Here is a 21,960-nt window from a genome sequence, read left to right on the forward strand (position 1 = left end):
CTATTTTTCGGACCTTCATATCATGTATGCCAACCACACTTTTTCTCACTCACACATTTCATCACTAATTCACAACTTTTCTTCTTTGTCAATTTTGTATCCCAAAAACAAATTCCCTCCAAAAGTGAAATTCAAAAATTGATAGTTCCAGCAAAGAAAAATCTTATCTCCTCATTTCAAATTTTTCAAGCGTCCACATTAAATGACTCTTTCCTTCTTTGCTAGCCAAGCTCTGCAATCTAATTTGATTTTTCATATTAATCGGATCTAATTTCTTTGTCCATAGCTGTCAGCATTAAAATGCCTCTCTTTGTCTTCCAATAATTCTCTGTATTGCTATTTTTAGAAATGATCTTGAGCAACACACCTATCTGTATTCATCAACCTCCTCCTTTGATTCGATCAACAATTGCCTCGTTTGAATCGACAATTTATGTAGTTATCGAGTTCTTCTTGTTAACATTTGTTAACGACTATCTGGAAGCCACGTGTCTTCATATTCATCGTCTAAATAACTTGGTCAACCGCCACCTAGACCCCTATATCTATCATTTTGCCAACATGTCAACAAATTCATCTCAACTAATCACACTAACCTCAAACTCTGTTGTTGTGGGATGGTTGGATGCACATCATCTTCCTTTTATCTTACCTCGCAAGGTCCTCTTTCCATCCTTTTGCTTGCTGCGGGATGGTGGGGTACATGCATCAACACTGTAGTTGTTACCTCGCAATGCATTTGGCCTTCGGTATTCCTCGGTGCGGGATAGCAGGGTATTCTCCCTTCATTTTCTTATCCTGCAGAACCAATTTGATTTGGTCATCCAGTGGTGCAGGATAGCGGGGAGTCTTAATCTTCTCTTGTTGCTTTTGCCCTGCGAGGCCATCTCATATTCATTTTAGTTGGCGCGGGGTAGCAGGGCACTTTGTATTTCTTTTGTTCATTTTTTCCCATGCGGTCACCCATCTTCAGATCTCTTCGATGCGTGATTGCAGAGACTTCCTTCTTCCTTTTCTTACTTACCTCGCAAGGTCGTTACACATCCGTCTTGCATGGTGTGGGATAGCGGGGATCCTTGAGCTCCTTTGTTTTTGCTTACCCCAAGCAACCATCGTATTTCACTTTTTAACGCCATGAGATAGGCAGGAACTCCATTTCCTTCACCTTTTGTATTACCTTGCAAGGCAATTTCATTTCACATAACTTTGCATGAGATAGTGGGATCCATCGTTCACTTTTCTTTTATGTAGCCCCACAGGGTTATCTTACTCCTAGTCTTTATGTCGCGGGATAGCAGGGTACATTTCTTTATGTTTGTTACCCCGCGTGACCTTTCCACTTTGACTTTCTGCAGTGCGGGATAACGTGGGCCACCTTTCTCTTTGTCTCTTGTTTCCCCACATGGTGACCACTCTTCCAACCTTTATGCTGCAAGAGAGAAAACTTGTTGTGTTATTGATATCCCATGTCACCTTTCATGGATAGCCATAACCTATGTGGTATGCACTCCTCTTGTCATGTCGTAGTAGCCTTTAGTCAATGTAGAGAGTTGACCACAAGATAGTGATAGGGATAACACAGTGTGTTATGCTCATATCGACGCATCAAAGTGCGACTAACACGACATGTAAGTCAGATTGCAACCATACTTTTTCCGATTCAGATTAGATCGCCTGATGCATTCACCACACTATGACCTGTGTCATCCTTCTCCAATTGTACGTCCCAATGACACACTTCAATATTTCCTTTTGTTTGTAACTGTGTGCAACTAACACGACTGTTATACATTTCTGCAACTACACTTTCTCTCTGTGTTTCTCTTTGTGGCACTTACCATCTCTGCATCTTTATCCTCTAAATGTTGACATCAGTGACAATCTAATCCCAACACAAATCCTTTGGTTCTTGATCACACTCCTAGTGTGAACATTGATTATGAGGATAACTTTGGTTACTTGAAACTGGGTATTCTCACATCAAACCTAGTTCTTGAACCTTACATTCCTTCTCCTCATCTATTATTGCTTTTTGAGGATACTTGTGTTGCTACATCCATGACTAGTTGTGATTCATTGCAACAGGAAACACATCATATTCCACATCTAATTACTTGGGATGACTACTTGATAGACATTGCAGGTTTGTTTGTAGAGTCTCATATTTTAGACTTGGGAGACACTAGTCATGATATTCATCTTCTCTTTTGATGAAGATGATTCTTATTCGGTTGTTATGGAGGAACCTTTGGATCCTCTTGTTCATTCTCCAAATGATCATTCATCGTAGTTTGACATGAGTATGAATACTTTTGAGCATCATTTGGAGGCAACTTCTTTATCTTCTGAGGAGATATTGGAGTCTTTGGAGCTTGCTTGACATATATCTCTACTAGGTTTTGGATTGTCGTCTTCATCAGTGTGACCTAGAACACCTGATTTGGATGTGACAACTTTCGACATCGACATGGAGACACATGAACAATATTCAAAGACTTCATACATTGTGCACTTTCTTCCTTCATATTCCTTTCAGGAATGGGAAGATGTTCTTCATGCACCTTTGGTTTTATTTCTTCCTAAGGGGAGGAATGTTGTTCGACGATCATGGTCCATCTTTTACATCCAGTTTTGAGCATCAACCATTGGTACAATTGGTTACATGGAGGAAGGATACATAGTCTTTCTTATCCTTTCTATTTTGGAGGGCATTTCTTCCTTGCATGGGATTCTTTTTTGTGTTGGGAAACTTCTTGTATTTTCTCTTTTTTGGGGAGGAGTTTTGTCCCATTGGGTTTTCTCCTTTTCTGCATTTGTGAGAGATTGTTTTTTACATGGGTACCTAACATGACCTTGTAGACGGAACCCATCTTTGTGTGTTTCACCCACCTAAGCTACACTTAAGAGGGGGTGTTAGTGTAGGTATTTATTTTTCTTATGTTAGTGGGGAATATTTATTTTTCCTACACATTATTAAGCTTGCTTAGGTTATATTAGAATGGTTGGAATAAAGACATGTGGCATAATTTTACAATCACGTGTCATTCACACCCACATTTGGGTGGTTGAATGTCACACCCTCTTTTGGATTTATTTGCCACCTCCCCATAACCATTTCTTGTCTTTACTTGAGTTGGGATAACCATGTATTTGGCACTTACCAAGTAGGTAAAACTCCCTCCTATTTTGGGGTATAGGGAGTTATTATTCCTCTTGGAATTATATGCCCATATTTTTCTATATAAACAAGCCCTCACCTCTCCCTGCGCTAAGTACTAAGAAGAGAACACTAGATCAGATTGTGAGTCTAGTTCAATGCAAGGAGAGTGCTGAGTTTTGTTCATCTCTAGGTTCTTGTCTTGCTTTCCTTTAGTCACATTGATCTTAGGTGGCTTCATAACTAAATTGAACAAAATATATTTTATAAAAATATTCAAACAAATCAATATTTAAATTTGTAGTATATTATTACGCCGAAGGCATCTCCTATATGAAATGGATAGGTTCATTTTCGAAAACATGGTCGGTCCACGTTTTCCAATATGCATGCAAGATGATCAAAAGCTTTACAACCGTTAAATTCTGTTTCTTTTCCGTGATCGGTTTGTTTTCCTTTTCCCGTGCCTGCCATTAGTTTTTTTTCGTTTTCCCCTTCTTGTTTTATAGGAGACTACGCTCTATAGGTTTCGTACTTGTACGCCCCACCTAACACTAAAAAAAGAGCTTCTTATATAATTTTTTTTTTTTTGTTTACTATGATGTCGTGCCGTAGAATTTTATTTCATGTGTCGTAGAGTATTAATGAATCTAAATAAATACTTTGAAGTCTTGTAGTGCAAAGTGGGTTTCTATGCTTCACAATTCTGAAAAATAAGACACGTGCAGTACTTGTGTTTGCTCCTTGTACACAAATAATGTATAGATTGTGACATTATTTCAGCTATTTAATGACTTGTCTTTTCATCATCAATTAAACTTTAAAATTAAATATAAACAATCGCAAATCCCATTAGTTCTTTAAAATTTCCTTTCTGTAACAACTGAAGCAAATTCTTAAATGTATTGTTGTTGGCATAGACATCGATGAAAATCTAAAAAAAAATTCTTTTTCAATAATAATTTTTTTAAATTAGCCTAAAAACTATTCTTGTGATTAACCCTAGAAAGCCGTAAAAAACATTATCTAACGAATTAAAAAAAATGGTAAAAAACATTATCTTTATATGTCCAAAAAAAAAAAAAATATTTTAAACATTATTAGGATAAAAGAATTTCTCTTTGAAAGTGTTTTAAAAATAATGTATCTAAATTTTGACAAGAATTTTGGCAAAAAATTTCTTTTATATGTCCACAAAATAAATAAATATTTTTTAACAAAATGAAAAAAATTATCTTCAAGTCTTTTAAAAGAAGTATATATAGCATTAAATTACCAATAAATAAATAAATTTATCTATATGAATTATAGATAAATGTAACATCATGTTTTTAAATGAATAATAAGAAGAGTTGTCATGTAAAAAATAGAATAAATGAAATTGTTCTATCAATTAATTTTCATAAAATAAGTAGTTGTTATTTGTAAGAATGATGGAAATTTTTTTATTAGTAATTTTCTTTCTTTTTAGCTTGAGTAACAAATTAAGTGAATAAAGTTTTCTTAATTTTAATCATGCTTCTAATATTTAGAGTGATTCCCAATAACTAATTTTCTTTAAATGAGTAATTGTTTTTGATTAAGGTAAAAGCAGGTTTTGAAGGGGCCCCGAAACCCTTTACAAGCAGAACTTAAACAACAAAAGCAAAGAGATACAAAAAGGAACAAACCATCGAAAAGCCAACAAAAAACCAAAGAAAACCAGAAAAGCCAGCTGGACTCCAAGAGAGAAACTAGTTGATTTTTTCTAGGGCATTCGCAAGGGTGTTGCTAATTTCATGCAGCTCTTTGATGTTATCCCTGAGATTAGGGAGATCCTTTGCAGAAGCAGCCACAACTTTCTTGACACTAGCCCTAGTCCTCTTCGCAGCGCCACCAACCGGAGTAGCTTCACCGCTACCAGTCTGGATAGACTCTTCATCCAAGTCAAGTTCCACTACCGGTTTAGGAGAGCTGGTATGATCAAAAACCTTAGCAATATCCTCCAAGTTTTTAGTGACAGCTGATAGAATACTCGGGATAACGCCCATCAGATTTTTCATCGCCTCTCTCCCTTCTTCCAACGATTTAACCTTATCCTCCATATTCTGCTTCCATTTTATCTGATTTAAAATGAGTAATTGTTATGTGTAAGAATGATGGGAATTGTTTTATTAGTAATGGTCTTTCTTTAACTTCATAACAAGCTTAGTAATTAAATTTTTCTTAATTTCAATCATATTTATAATATTAGAGTGATTGTTAATCAAGATAAAAAAATTATTAAAAAATTAACTATGATAATATGAATTTTATAATTCAATAGTAATTTATTCAAATAAAATTTATTTTAAGACGTGATTAAAATAATAAAAAAGAATTGAATAACTAAAAAAAACATAATTTGAAAAAGGATTTGAATTCAATACTTCAAATAGCTATACTACAAAAGTTACAACTAGGTAACCACGCTAAATTTCAAAACTTACAACACCATCTGGAATACTAATTGTGTAAATTATCATTCAAATTGTACTTAATTAAGTAAGGAATCCTATAATGTATATCTTTATTAGTTCCTCCACAAGGTAACCACACTAAATTTCAAAACTTACAACACCATCTGGAATACTAATTGTGTAAATTATCATTCAAATTGTACTTAATTAAGTAAGGAATCCTATAACGTATATCTTTATTAGTTCCTCCACAGGAAGAATACTAATGCATTCACCCAAATTTATTAAAATGTCAAAGCATCAACCAATTAGAATCAATAATTAAAATAGCTTGACCAAATTTTCTAATGTTTATATTTTTTCCAAATTTATTATAAAACATATATATATTGATTTATCTATTATTCTATTGGATAATAGTGCTCTATAGTCTAGTCTTTTTAGGATGATCAGTGTTTTAAATGTCAAAGCATCAACCAATGAGAACTAAGAATTAAAATTGGTTGACCAAATTTCCTAATGTTTCTATTTTTGTCTTCATTTTCATCAAACAATCATTTCATTATTATATAATAGTAACTAGTTTTGTCCTATTTCTTTTGATAATGAAATGGGTGATAAAGCCACTTGATTTTTTATAATAATAATTTAAAAAATACATAGAATTATAAATATCAAACATATAAAAAGATTAAATGTATAGCTTTAATTGACTCATTTATATGATGCTAATATAATAAATTCTTATATAATATTATATATATATATATATATATATATATATATATATATATATATATATATATATATATATATATATATATATATATATATATATATATATATATATATATATATTAATGAAATAATTATAATAAATTAATTATATATAAAGTAAATATAATCAAATAATTAAAATTTAATACATAGTCATCAATAATAAATAATAGAATAATTACTATGAATAATAATAGATGTTATTAATAATTTTTATTATGATATAGATTAATTATTACATGTATAATTATAGAGGATACTAGTTATCACAATTTTTTTTTTATTGTTAAAGTTTACGTAATTATATTAATATTATCAAAATTTATAATAAGATTTGTCACAATTTCAGCTCCTCCTACTTCAAATCCATATAAATTCACAATCTACATTTATCCTATCCACAATAGTTTCTATACAAAACTTGTCACAATTTTCGCTACTCCTTTGAATCCATACAAATTTATAGTCTGCATCTATCTTATTCACCATAGTTTCTACATACGTTTCTACAAAAAAATGTGGTTCCCATCCTACTTCTTACATAAGTATTTCTAAACTTTAATAAAAAACAAAAACAAAACTAAAAGCCCTAACCATCCTTCCTTCTTCACATTCTACAACATAGGCATTATGGCGACAAACTTCTCTATCACTATTCCACCTAGCCTTGCTCGGTAGCCTCAGAGCTCACAGAGATGACTTTGCTTGTTCTTTTTGTCTTCCCCCCCCCCTTTTTTTTTTAGTTTTCTGTCTCATTCTTCTTTCGGCTTCTCTGCTCCAAGAGTGTTATCATAATTAGTATTATATTTCATTAATTAACAATAATATTTGTATAACTATTATAAAAATACATGGAGTTGTAATTCTAATTTGACATACTCTATTTATTGCAAAACCTTTAGTATACATATCTAATTTCTGTTACATGTAGGAATCATTATTGTTACAATGTTGTCTAACTAAGCAATATGTTATAGATTTTACTGATTGACAGGAAATAGATGCAACACATCTATTGTTTACTTACTAAGGACTTTTTTTTTATGTTTGAATGTTTGAATATTTAAATATATAGATGCTTTAAGGTTAAAATTTCTTCAATACTACTTGTCAAAAGATTTACTATATTACCACAATTATTATTCAAAGAATTCCAAATTATTATTTAACGATGTCAATATTTTAATATTATTACTACAATTCACAAATTCCAACTTTAATACAAAAACATTATGGCAAGAACTTGATGCATATGCGTCTCTTGTTATTTTCGAATATTTATTTGTTCATCATTAGCTCTTTTTATGCAAATATCTACAATATCACAATATATTTCAAATAATTTTATTACTAATAATAATTCTAAAAAAAACATCATAACAAATGTTTTTTAGTTTTCTATCTTCTCTATATGTCTTCTCTTTATCTCAATCTCTATATTTGTATCTCTCTCTCTCTCTATACCTCTCAATCTCTCTATTTTTATCTCTCCTTCTACCTCTTTATCTATTTCTCCCCCTCTTTCTCTTCTCCTCTATCTTCATGGCTACATTTATCTAATCTAAACTAACTACACTATTGATAGGAACTTGACACATTACGTCCCTTGTTATATATGTTTATGTGAATGTATTTTGTTGATTATTTTCCAAATTTATGTTTTGATACGCCGAACAGGTGTGGAAGGTCAATTTGAAAAAAAAAAAACGATTCTATTTCAATAATATCTCATTCATTTGATTCCTTAAAAGGAAATTATAAATCATACGAGTCTTTGTTCTATTATATAACTTGATTTTTTTAAAAAAGTTTCTCCTCCCTCTCTATACCACCCTCTATCTATACCCCTCTCTCTATATTTACTCTCTCCATCTATCTCTATATTTATCTTTCTCTACCTCTCTCTATCTCTCTATTTATTTGTCTCCCTCTTTCTCTCTTGATCTAACTTTATCTCTACGATTAGCTTCCTTTATCCCCCTTTATCTTTAGACATGTCTCCCTCTCATTATCCATGCATATTTCTCCCTTCTTCTCTCCCTTTCCCTCTTCCTATACCTCCACATCTATACTTTTCTAGCCTTTCTATCTCTAACTCTCCATATTTATTCTTTCATCTTTCTCTATCTCTATCTCTATCTCATTATCGATCCATCTTTCTCTACCCCTAAATCTCTTCTTCTCTCTACCACTCTCTCTATATATTAATTCTTATCTCTCCCCCTCTCTCCCTGTCTATATATGTATATCTTCCATCTCTATCTATCCCTCAATCCTCTCTCTTTATCTCTCCATCTCCTTCTCTCTATACCCCTCTCCTCCTTTATCTCCATCTCCACTCTATCTCTATCTTCCTCTCTATCTATGTATCCCTACCCCCCTCTCTTTCACACTTCCCTCATATATCTTTTCCTCTTGATATCCACATCTCTTCCTCACTCTCTCCTCCTCTTCTTATTACAAACATAAACTAAGTCTTTTTGTTATGAATTTTGATATCTTTCTTATTTAGAGGTTTTGTTTCAATCATGTTTGGATCCATTTAAGTGGATGCATACTTGATTTGATGTTATCACTTCTCTATTGAGACCTATGTTGCATAAACGACATCATTTTCTTATTAGCCTATCAAGTAACTTCATGTACTACACAAATGTCTGCAAAAAATAGACCAATTTTTCTCTAATAAACATTCCACACCTATTCGATGTATCCATTGCACACCAAGATGCAATTACTAGTCATAAATTAATTATATAATTAAAAAGCTAATTATGTAATTAAAAAAATCCATATATTTGAATATTACTTTAAATTTCTTTAATCCCTTAGAACATCCTACAAGTGCTGCTTCTGTTTATTGCATTACAATATATTGGGCACTCATCGTTAAACGACGTCCAGGTTACCGGAAACTAATATTTATATTTTTTAAAAAGAATGCAAAAAAATCTTTTATCGGGCTCAACAATCTAAAACCCCGATATTTTTAGTAGCTCTAAAACCCTGAACTCCGATATTTTTAGTAGCTCTAAAACCCCTATATTTTAGCTCTAATTTTCGTTATTAAACCAGTAGCCGTAAGGGATATTAGTTTTGGTTCGTCTGATTTAAAAAAAAAATCCTGCTTTGGTAGGGGTTCATAATTCTTTCCCTGCAAACTCACCATTTCTTGTGTTGTATTTCATTCTGAAACAATTCTGTTGTTATCTGTTAAATGACGGCATTGAGTCTGTGGTATGGTTGTTTTCATATATGATATTATTGTGATACCTAGTGTTTCTTTCTTGGGACTGGATCCTAAAGAGTCCTCCATATTCGGAGCAGAGCAAAGAAGAGATGGTGCGATCTAACAAGAAAGCAAAACATACCGGTGTGGATTTCAAGGTGATTATTGATAAAGTCTGTTTGTAGTAGAAGTTGAGTGCATTCTGGCTGAAGTGCAGCTACCTTATTTAGAGAATATAATGATCTCTTAGCACAAAAATTAGGATCAAATGCTAAATTCAACGGTTTGCTTTGATATTTCAGAAAGTAAAACATAAAGTTGGAAGACGGTTGCCTCCTCCAAAAAATGCTACGAAAGTTGAAGTCAAAACAAAAGGTACTTAGTCATCATCCTAAGCACAGAGATGCTTACTATTCTATTCTATAAGATTTAGAGGTTGAGCTAGCACTAGGCATAATTCCATGAGTTTTCCTTTTATGTTTTAATCGCCCGGTGTCATTTATGGTTGTAAGCATATTCATTTTCTGTGTAAATCTGATGTAATTTTTTTATTTGGCATTATAGAAGATTTGAACTCAGCACTCTCTCGGTGCTACAACATGGACTTTGCCATAAAAATTAGTTCGATACTTTAAATTAAAAAAATCTTAAGAAGGGGTTTCATATTTCACTCAAATTCTTAATCTATTGATATGTGTTTTGTCCATATATCTTTTGGATTTTGATATCTTTTTGGAAACCCTAAAAGCTTTAAAAGTTTGCAAGCTGCACCTAACGGATTCTGCAACTGCTATGTTGCCTGTAACTGTTTTTCAAATAACTTATTCATAGTTCATGAATTGCAACTTGCTTCTTTTGTTGTTTTTCGAATTAACTGGCTCATCCAGGCAATGGCAAACTCTATAACTTGTAATCATACTTTATTTGATAGATGCATATTGATTGAAAGTTAAAATATGTGGGTTCGTTATCTGAACTTGGAACACTTAATATTACTTGTTCAATTTAGAATCTTCCAAATTCCAATTTTAGTTCTGTGGCATTCCTCTTTAGTAATGTTATGGAATATATAGTAGTTGGATGATAATGTCATGAGTAGTTTGTATACTTAGACAGCAATAGTTGACAGATTCAGATACCATACATTCGTATGTGCAAAACATGGATTTTTTTTAACGTTTTGATTAATTTGGACAGCTATTATTCTGCCGGAGCAGAGCTTGGCAGTGGAGAAAAAAGGTTTGGCTGTCAATAGGAAGCAACAGACATTAAAAGAACTTCTGATGCAGACTACTCATCATAATGCAAATGTTAGGAAAGGTATCATTCTGGTCATGTTATCACTTTTCTGTGGTAGTTATTTTTTGGTTCCACTGTAGTTTACAATCTAGTAATAGAAGCTTTTACGAGAATATTTTGCAGAACTTATATGTTTGCTACTAGATGAAAATTTGAGACCGTTCACTGCAGAGAAGCAGAGACTTTTAAAAACTTACAATTTATAGTTTTTTGTCTTCCACTCGGAGTTTTCCCTTGAAAAATTGAAACTTAGCATTTCTTGTTCCCCACATTGAGTTTTGTCATGAAGAAATTGCGAGTTTTTGCACAAAAGTAATGATGTGATTACAGTAAAACTTGCATTTTTTTGTTTGCTAAATGTCAAATTTCATGCTTAAATGGCAATCTTTTAGTCAAAAAAAATCTATGATTAGGTTAAAAGAAGATTCTGATTTTTGCTGTTATTTTTTATTTATTTTGCCTAACCTTAACCCTACTAATCTTTACCTGATTTTTTCCTAATTTAATCTCAATAAATTGGAAATTCCTTTGTCTTTTGATTTGCTGAGTTATTCTTGAGAAAGGGGTTTGCTGCCCTGTTTCATGGTCTTCTTTTAATATGTCAACATGTTCTTTTTTGAAGTTTGGTGAGAAAATATGTCATAAATCTGAACTAGTTTATGCTTCTCTATGCAAAATTTCTACTTTCCGCGCTTGGCTAATTACTAATGGCATGTCAAAATCTTTCTTGAATTTTAATTGATGCCTACTATATAAACAGCTTGCTAATTATCCAGGTAATCATTTCTGGTATAAAGAACAGTTTTTCATAGTGCCTAAACGATGTTTCGTAGCCAGGATATTGCTTTAAGAAGAATACATTTGGTATCTAATAAGTTTATAAGTATTTTTTTTGATTGGTAATTTGCAGTTTAAGGGGACTGCAACCATTATATTGATGATAAAAGAAATTTACATTGCCCCTCATTTTCTCTGCAGAGATTCCCTGGATAATTATCACCAAAATCAGAAGAGACCCCTAGCCTCCCTCAACAAACTCCAGCAGATGCAAAATCTGGTCAACAAACACACCCTAGACTATAGACCCCAATACTTACAGACACCAAGCTCCTCTATTGCCAAAATGGAGCATCATTTACAAACTATATTATTTATTAACTATATGACTATACCTGAGCACCCAAGTCCTCTCCATTGATGCTGCCTTACTCTTTTTGGGATACCCTCGTCTGCATCCACTGTGATCCATCTCGGCATCCATGAGCTCCCTGTCACCACAAACCAATATTCGATGAGGGAGGACTTGCCAAATAAACCTCTCTTAGAAATCTCTATCTGAATGGCAATGAAATGAAAGATTTTAATGATGTCCACGAGACTAAACAGTCTATGTGACCAAGACAAACACCCTTAAATTACATTCAGATTCTTTTTGATGTCAGATCTCCTACTATTGATTTTGACAAGGAATGCATGATTGTGGTCAGGATTTTAGGTTTGTTCAAGCTAGCATAGCCATCCTAGTGACTGTGGTTACTACTACTTTGTTTCACACTAATGCCTAGCTCCAGCTCTTTTGCATCATTTGTAGTGCTGGTCAAGAAGAAAGATAGAACCATGAGGATGTGCATCAACTATAGAGCACTCAATAAAAGAACTATCACGAATCGCTACCCCATACCAAGGATTGATAAGTTCATTGACGAGATTCATGGAGCAAGTTAGTTTTCCAAGTTTGATTTGCGTTCAAGGTGCCGTCAAATCAAGGTGAGAGATTAGGATGTGCACAAGACAGCATTTAGGTTTCATTATGGGCATTATGAGTTTTTGATATTGCCATTTGATCTAACCAATGCACTAACAACTTTTCAATCATGCATGAACCAGGTATTCATTTTACAATTGGGGAAATTTGTTTTGGTCTTCTTTGGGGAAATTTGTTTTGGTCTTCTTTGATGATATTCTGATTTATAGTAAGACTTGGGAAGATCATTTAACACACTTTGATGAGGTGCTGGGCATACTTGAGCAGCATTCTTTCTATACGAAAGCCTCCAAGTGTGAGTTTGGGTTGACTGAGATCTTGTATTTGGGGTTCAAAGTTGGTGCACAAAAGGTTAGTGTGGATGAAGAGAAGATCAAAGCAATTCAAGATTGGCCTACACCAATTATTTTAACTTAGTTGAGGGGATTTGTAGAATTATGCAGCTACTATAGGAGGTTTGTGAAAGGTTTCTCACAACTCACCGATCCTTTAATGAATTTAATAAAGAAAGGGGCATTTTTTTGGAGTCCAACAACCCAACAAGCTTTTTATAGACTTAAAGAGGTAATGAGCTCATGCTTGATTTTAGCAATTCCTGAATTCACTTCCTTTTGTCTTAGAATGTGATGCTTCAAGAGAAGGTCTAGGGGCTGTTTTAATGCAAAATAAACACCCTATAGCATATTAGGGCAAGAAATTCAAGGAGGCTGAGCAAACTTTCTCAATTTATGACAAGGATATGGTGGCCATAATGCATGCTTTAACTAATTTTCGACAACACTTGGTTTGTGGGAAGTTTGTAGTCAAAACGGATCATAACTTTCTGAAGTATTTTGTTTTCCAAAAAGATTTGAATGATAGATAACAGAAATGAGTAAGTAAGATTCAAGCCTACGATTTTCTGTTGAGTATGTAAAGGGGAATTATAATGTGGTAGCTGACACACTATCTAGGAAGCCACATTTTCATTCTATGACTGATATATTTGCTGATTGGAGAGTATGTTAAAGATCCGGTTGCTAATGATATCAATTTGATGACAATAAAAAAAGTAGTGTGAAAGATGTGTTTCATATGAATTCAACAGTTCGAAGGGAGGATTTGTTATAGCTTATCCCCCATTTCCCTGCCATAGAAAGATCTACACAAGCCTTCTTATGACTATGGCGACTTTCTCAGTCGTCCAAATGATCACTTTTCATTCTTTGTTCAGAGCTCAAAGGGCAACTTTGCATACGCATTAGCTTTGAATTCTGATTTCTCTCTCTGTTTATCCCTGAAGCAAAGAGAATAGTATTTGTATTCCTATTAAATTATAGTATGCTGCTTTGGCTAATGTGATGCAATGGGAGTTCTATAAATATGCATGTTAACCATATTGACAAATGCCAATCTGTTTTTGTCTTGATTTCAACATCTAATGAAGTATATTTATAGAGCATTTTATTATTCAACCTAAGCATGGGTATATTGTTAGGCTTTGATTATTTCCTACCCATGAAACGATGACTCATGTGACTTTCCATGTATTTCATTGCAGATGCTCTGTATGGTATAAAAGATTTGTTTATACGACATCCAAAAGAATTAAAGTTGCATAAACTTGCTATAATTGAGAAATTAAGTCCTCGTATCAGTGATGCTGACAAGGGTGTGAGAGATTCATTATTTCTACTCTTTAAGTTGGCAGTGTTTCCAGGTCTTGAAGAGGTATGAGTGAGCATGTTACTAGTTATGTATATTAATAGATTAATGTGCTAGTTTGCAGAAACGCACACAAGAATTAGGAAGAAGTATAGTTTTGAATTTTCTTATTTACTTTGTTAGAGAAAAATGGAGTTGACATCTCTTAATGTTCAGAAGAGGACAATGAGAAGCTTGCAACTTTGTATATTGAATTTTCTTTTAGAAAAAAGGGATCGAATTAACAGTTTTTAATTGTGTAGAAGAAATCATAGTGGGGTTTTTCCAAATAAACACAGTGCTGTACTAGGCTCTTAAGAACTTGAGATGTAAATTTAAATTGATAATCTTGCTATGGAAGTACCTTCATTGCCTATATTGAGGGAATGCAATGCTGCAGTTGACAAGTGTATTTTTAGTTCTTTTGGGCGATGCAAGGATCTGTAAGCAGAAAGGAATTTGGTAATTCTACACTAATTTAGGAAATTGGTCTTCTCCTCTGGTGTCTTTGACCAAAGAATAAACATATCATAAATTATTACTTGTGTTTCTCGAAGTTTTCAGATTAGCGAAATGTCTTCCTAGATTTTGGAACAGTGGGAGGAAAACAAATGATGTGTGTGTATATATGTTCCACAGAGTTTTGGAACAGGTAGACAGTGGGATGCAGGGATGGAGATCAGGGGAACTATGGACCAAAATTGGGGGATTATGGAAATGTGGCGATCAAATATTTTTTAATTCGTAAGTCAAAGGCACCTTGGTTTAGCAGTGAGTGGAAGAAGTGGTCAGGATGGGGTGGTGGTGGATGTTATCAAGTTATCATAAATTTTTGTGAGTTTTTGCTGACTGCTGTAAGGAGTTTCTAAACGTAGAGAAGGAAACAAGTAAAAAGTAGAATGACAATATTCTCATCTTCAACTGTGCAGCCCTCCTCATTTAGACTGGTCAGATTCTGCATCTTCACCATTAGTTATTTGAAGAATTAAGGTTTGGTCAAAAATAGGATTTTGTGTTGGAGAAAAACATATGGATCACAAGAAAAACACATATTTGTAATGATATAATGTATTTATTATTAATAAGTTATACTCAACACATGCCTATGTGTGTGTGCGTATAAGATCTTGCATCTAGGTCAAAAAAAGAAGTTGTTTTAATTAATTATTTTGTTTCCAATACCATGCAAATATTGCTTCTTTCTTTCGAACTCAACCATTTGTACATGCCATCATGTTGTTGTTTTGTTCAAAGCTTTGACACAAGCAAAATAATTATCATGACTTAGAGAAACATTGTTTGGCATGGAGACTTCCTAGTGCCCTTGGGATGTTGGGGAGTTTCCCCAATATTCCTTGTAGAGGGGGATGCACTTAGGACGTTCCTTGCTTTTGTAGGGTCATTTTAGGGACCTCCTTACCTATAGGTGTGGTTGGGAAATCAATAGGGAGGCATTTTGTCTTTTCCATAAAATGCAATTGTAAAGAATACATTTCATTGTTTTTCAATTTTATAATTAAATTGATAAATTTTTTAAAACATTTTCATACAAGTGGTGTTTTCATAGTGTATTGAATTCTTTATATATTATACAATGCTTTATATATGTGTGCGTTATATATATATATATATAAAGAAAACATTTTATTGTTTTTCAGTTGTATAATTAAATTGATAAAAATAATTAGACATTATCATATAAGTGTTTTTGTAGCATATCAAATTATGTGATGATTTGTCAGTTTTCAATTGTCAATCTTCTTCGATCCATATTTAAGAGTAGCATTTCACAAGAATCCATCTCTTATGGCCATGAATAGTCCACTTAGCACTTATTGCACCTAGGTGATGTTCATTGGGGTGAAGTGCCAAAATTTCTTTGGAGGTCAGCCATCCTAGTATTACTCTAGCTCAAGTGCACTTAATTGTGGAGTTTCCTTCAAATCAAATTCCATGACCTTAAATAGTTGCTGTGCCTTAGGAAATATTCATTATGTATCTTGTAGCTCATTTAGGTGTTTATTTAGTGTATTGAATGATGTGATGACTTATTGGAATTCAACAATATATTTTTGTTAGGTAATGGATTTGTCTCTCTAAACTAACTCAAAGACGACTCATCACTTCCCAAGATGAAAGACAGATTAGAAACTAACAGTTGGAGAAATTGCTATCAAATTAGCAACTTCCCTCTAAATTTTAGAGGTATAGCTCCCTCGTATGATATAATTTGGTTCTTTTTGAGGTGTGCTTTTTACCCAAAAGCAAGAAAGGTAGAGCTTTTAACCAGAAAGCTCTAAGGGTAAAAGAGGGGGTTTTGACAGAAATGTCATTGAATAGACTACAAAGATTCTACCCTAAAATATTGAAATTTGTAGAACTAGGACATTATTGCTCCACTCATTCAAAGCTAAATATTCACAGTAATGTGCGCATGCGCATGCAAATTTCAATTTTCATTCAACAGATAACAAGAAAGATAATCCAAATGCATAGTATTTCAATATAAGAAGGATAACATAATTCACCAACAGTAACCCAAAGTTTATGATCAATGAAGTTGCATTTAGATTTATTTTTTATGAATATCCATTCAAAAATTGTTCAAAAAGTTTAGAAACTAGCGAAGGAAAAACTATATCCTTTTGACTCCTAACTAACATAAATAGACCACAATTGGTAACCGTCTTTATAAAATAATGGTCTTTGAAAGCGACCGTTCCAAGAAAAGAATTGAATAGTTACTCAAAATAAAACAAAAACGGCTAATGAGAGCTTGACTCTATATCACCTAAACTAGCGATAGGTCTAGAGGGCAGCACTATTAATTAATGGGAGGAAAAGGGTTACTCCGCTACGATAGCTAGCTAGAGCTGGGCATCATGCATTTAAGCCTTTTCTTCTTCTTCCTCTAACACTAAGATAACTCACATGTATTCTGCAATGTTCCTTTTACATTTCCAAGCTAGAGTCGTCAGTCCAGAAAGAATATCCTCTTGTGGGTCTTCAATCAATACCAAGTTTGGCTGAACTACAGGGTCGACACCTTCTTCTGGGAGAACTATTTTGCCCCACGTCTACTTGGGTCGATAACTATATACGCATTCACTTGGTTGTAGACTTCTGCTATGCACCAGATTAATACGCCTCAGGTGTGAGATTTCTAGCTGCAACAATTTCTCTTTGTAGAAGAAGATTGTAAACTTTGGCTCGTGTCCCCTCTCGTTCCAAAATGGAAGTTATCCTTCTATATTTAGTGTAACTGGTCTTATCCTTCCACACAACCTTGTTTAATTGAGTAACTATGTCGTCCTGTTCTCTTTGAATCCAATTCAAATTAGGTCGGGCTATGGGAAGCCAGTCTTCATGAGGAAGCACCATGCTGTCCTAGGACGGGGGGAATAACCCATATCGAGTGTTGGCCGAAGAAATTCTGAAATGGAAATAATTAAGATTCTTGAGTTCCTATTCTTCCAACAAACATGCCAGTTTGTCAATTTATCATTTCTCTGGCTAATCCCTAAAAAGAATGAGTTCAAAATATTGCGGCCTTTCATTTATGGACAAGGCCATCGACTCATTAAATTTCGACAATGAGAAATAATTTCGTTCTTCTTCAAAAATCACATCAGTAGCTTTACATGCTTAAGCCACCTTATTTGTCTTTAAGGAGATGTATTTCCCAAATCTTTGAGCATATTGCATCTCAAAAAACCAAAAACTCCATGTAGTCGGGTGATTGCAAAGGTTCTCGATCCTTTGCACGAAATTCAAAGAATTATCTCCCTGGATGATGTCAGCTTGGGTGACAAGACACACTAAATTCGGTCGGGTGATTGGCAAATTTAGGAACCATTGAAGGAAAACCAATGTGGTCGGGCGAATGGCAAATTTAGGAACCGATTCAAGGAAACCAATGCAAAGAAGTGAGCTTTAGAGGACGATCGGCTAATCGAAGATTTTTAGAACTTTAGAACTAAAATACCCCGATTGCCCAACTATATAGACCTTGACACTATTCATGACTGATGACAATATTTCAACTTAGAGGAAGGTGGGGGGGTCGGTGATTTTCAACACTTTCGAACCATTATAACTAGATTGGAAAACCTGCAACCTAGCCGACAAATTTTTGAAAATTGGTAAAGGGCCTAAGCAGAGAGTTGGCTTTTGATAAAGATGATCGAAAGTTTAAAACTAGGGGTAACAAGTTTCAAGTCAATCTTTGTAAATTCATATTGCATTAGTTGTTATTCACAAGAACCCATCCCTCATGACCATGAATGGTCCACTTAGCATTCATTGTATCTAGGTGATACTCACATGGGTGAAGTACAAGAAACTTCCTAAGAGGTCACCAATACCAATAGTACTTTGGCTCAAGCACACTCAACCATGGATTTTCCCTCATAGTCAAGCCCACTTAGTTTGCTACACCACGTGCAAAATTTTTTAGAACATTTTTCGCTTTTGTTATGTGAGGGTTCTATTGGGGCCCTTACTTTTGGAGAAATTTTTAAAATCCAATATTTACAATAAACATAAAAAGACAACAAAAAATATATTGCACAAGAAATTGGCACTTCAACCAAGAAACACTATCATACTACAACCAAGTCCCTTGAAAAATGGAAAAAACAAAATGATAGGATTACAAAAACTGGGCTAGGCCCATATCTAGTAGAACGCAAGAATCAATTGTTGACTTGGTCAGCACCTCCTTCAGGATTCGCGACATGTGCTTCCTCTCGCCTCCTGTGGATCCTTGTCTCTGGCTGCTCTCCCGTTTGTTGATAGCTCGAGCTTTTGGTGTAACGGCAGTGGTGATTACAACAATTGGTATCAGAGGGCTAGGTTACGGGTTCGAATCCCAGGAGGCCTCCTTCATTCCGTCAGTGTGGAACCCTCAGTCAGTGCTGAGGGGGAGATTGTTCACTTGGTCAGCACTTCCTTCGGGATTCACGACATATGCTTCCTCCCGCCTCCGTGGATCCTTGTCTCTGGCTGCTCTCCCGTTCATTGACAACTCGAGCTTTTGGCGTAATGGCAGCAGTGATTCCAACATCAATTTATAATCATAAGGGACTTACCAAGTAGAGTAGATCCCAAACTTGCAATACATTTCCAACACTACTATCTCTCACCTTTCCTACCACTGTACTAGTAGAATTACTAGATTCATTCCCCCATCTTAATAGAAATTTGAGCAAGCTATCTTTTGGGTAGCAAAATTGTACATTAGGTAGATTTTGATGTGTCTGAAATCGCATTGCTGCAAACTCCATACGGCCAATGCAGAATAGAATAAACCTGCTGAGTATCCTATCCTCTCTTGAGATAAGGGAATCCCTAATGCTATTTTCTACGTTTGATCAAAGGGGACGACCTCAAGGTTTTGATTGTCAGGTCTTGATTGCGGGATTACTCAGTGATCGATGTGATTTGCTGGGAGCACAAGGGGACTTACGATTTGCAACAAGCTGGTCTACTGCGATTCTCGAATTACGCAATAAAGAGCAAAAGGAAAGGGTTAGGAGATCTAAAACTAACAACACGGGTATGCGGGTAGACGGATTCAACATAACCAATTCCTGCTTGGCCAGAATAGCTCACAACCTTGCAGGAACGGTGCAATCTTCAAAGGGACTTGGAAGATTTTCAGACTGGAGACGCACGGCTAAGCACCCAATTCTGGTGCAACTCAGACGGACACCTGCAATTGAACTAAGCACAATTAAAGGCTCAGGTTAACCATACAAAAGGATACACAATCAGTATATCCTCAATGGTATGAGCCTGAATCTATCAAATACCTGCACACCCAAAATAGAAAGATCTATCTAAAATGCTGAGAGAAACCACGCAAACAGGATGAAAACAAGACAATGAACACCAAATCAATGTCTATATATTGATTTCAACTGCCTATTACAACAATTTCTGCAGCATCTCTATGCTACTGCTTAAAATCTAACCTATTCTAACTCTAAAATCTAACTCTCTCACCAGAGTCTAGCTATTTAACAAAAATCTCTAACTATCTAACCATCTAACCCTTTAGAAAAGAAAGGCCTCTGCCTTTTATAGATATTACAATTTTGAATCGAAGGCTAGGATGGACTGCATCCAAGGGTCCTGATCTGCCTTCCAGAAACTAGCAGCCTTAACCCATGCCCATTAAATTCTCACTCATCCATTCAACCACAATTTCAACTACCTGCCACTATTTGGCTTCAATTTGAGTCTATCCGGTAGTTGGACATAACTGTCCACAACTGACTTGTTTCCCCTTTCTTTCAAAATATCTGAGTGGGACCTACAAGTAGTTTTACAATAAAACAATTTCAGCTTTTTAGAAATTGAATTCCTGGAATTAAATCCAGCTGTGTGCTTTTTCTCGAGAAGGCATAAACTTGCAGCATTCAGAGTGTTCTTTGGTCTTTGGTCTCGGTGGTGGACTTCATCTTTGTTCAGCGGCACGGTTCCCAATGTTTGGTTGCTCTTGCGCTCCTGCAGCGCGTTCCCACATCTTTTTTCTTTTCCAGTCTTCAACGCCTGGCCTTGATTGCGGTCCTTCTTCGATTTGCGTTTCAGGTCTTTCTCCTGGTTCTCTAATGACGTCCTCCGACCTGCAAACGATCAATTTCATTTCAATAAATCAATTTGAAAAATTAATTAATTAATTTAACAAATATTAAAATTTAACGCTTGGAGGGTCATTTGAAAATTTCCCAAGTTTTAATGCTTTACTCCTTCCGTGAATTTAGTTGTTCCTGGCAATTTCGGGCAAGAGGGGCGTTCGAAAAGTTTTAAAAACTTTGACATTTCACCCTTTAATGGTGAATTCCGGGATTTTGGGCACTTTTGCAAATTTTGGGATTTTTGAGTGTTTTGCCAACTTTCACTTTTTAACATTCTGGCTAAAAGGTCCGAATTCGACCCTTTGGGCACTTTTTGCAAACTTTTCACTTTTCAAATTTTCACTTGAAGGCCCAAATTTGGCCCTTTGGGCACTTTTTGCAAACTTTTCACTTTTCAAATTTTCACTTAAAGGCCCAAATTCGGTCCTTTGAGCACTTATTGCAAACTTTTCACTTTTCAAATTTTGGCCCCAGGGTCTGAAATTTGGATGACTTAAGTGAAATTCGGACCTCTGGGGGTCTTTTGCAAATTTCGGACCTTAAGCCAGTTTTGGGAATTTTTTTGAATTTTTGAGATTTTGGCTCCTGGGTCCGAAATTCGGCCCATAAGGCAATTTTGGCAACTTAGGTGAAATTTCGGACAGGACCAGTTTTCGCTAGTTTTCGGAATTTCGGACTTTTGGAGGTTTTGTGAATTTTAAGGCATTTTCGGACCCTTGGCCCAAAATGGGAATTTAACAAATTTTGAAATTTCTCTCAATTTGGCCTGAAAGTCCGAAATTCGCCCTTAGAGTGATTTTGGCGATTTTAACTTTCTCCTCGAGAAGTGCAAGCTTGGGCACTTGGGCGAGTTTGTCAACGTTGGCACTTTGCATATTTTATCTCCTTTGTATCCCTTGGCGAAAATCGGCATTTTAACGTCATTGCAAGCTTTAACTCTTTCTTCACATTTAGGCGATTTTGCAAGAATT

General features: G+C 34.7%; 1 protein-coding gene across 7 annotated transcripts in view; it reads left to right on the top strand.

The window, feature by feature from the left end:
* Window positions 1-9,279: 9,279 nt before the first annotated feature.
* LOC131046734 (uncharacterized) overlaps window positions 9,280-21,960 on the top strand; it is a 267,983-nt gene continuing 255,302 nt past the window's right edge. For 5 of the 7 annotated variants that reach the window (XM_057980518.2, XM_057980525.2, XM_057980524.2 and 2 more), the window contains exons 1-4: window positions 9,280-9,759; window positions 9,904-9,976; window positions 10,799-10,921; window positions 14,206-14,375. In XM_057980518.2, the coding sequence (XP_057836501.2) occupies window positions 9,712-9,759; window positions 9,904-9,976; window positions 10,799-10,921; window positions 14,206-14,375 (414 nt within the window). In that variant the 5' untranslated portion in view covers window positions 9,280-9,711. The remainder of the gene's footprint in view (window positions 9,760-9,903; window positions 9,977-10,798; window positions 10,922-14,205; window positions 14,376-21,960) is intronic. The other 2 variants (XM_057980519.2, XM_057980521.2) reach the window with 2 other exon arrangements.

The sequence above is a fragment of the Cryptomeria japonica genome, chromosome 3 (assembly GCF_030272615.1).
Source record: "Cryptomeria japonica chromosome 3, Sugi_1.0, whole genome shotgun sequence".
NCBI classification, from domain to species: domain Eukaryota; kingdom Viridiplantae; phylum Streptophyta; class Pinopsida; order Cupressales; family Cupressaceae; genus Cryptomeria; species Cryptomeria japonica.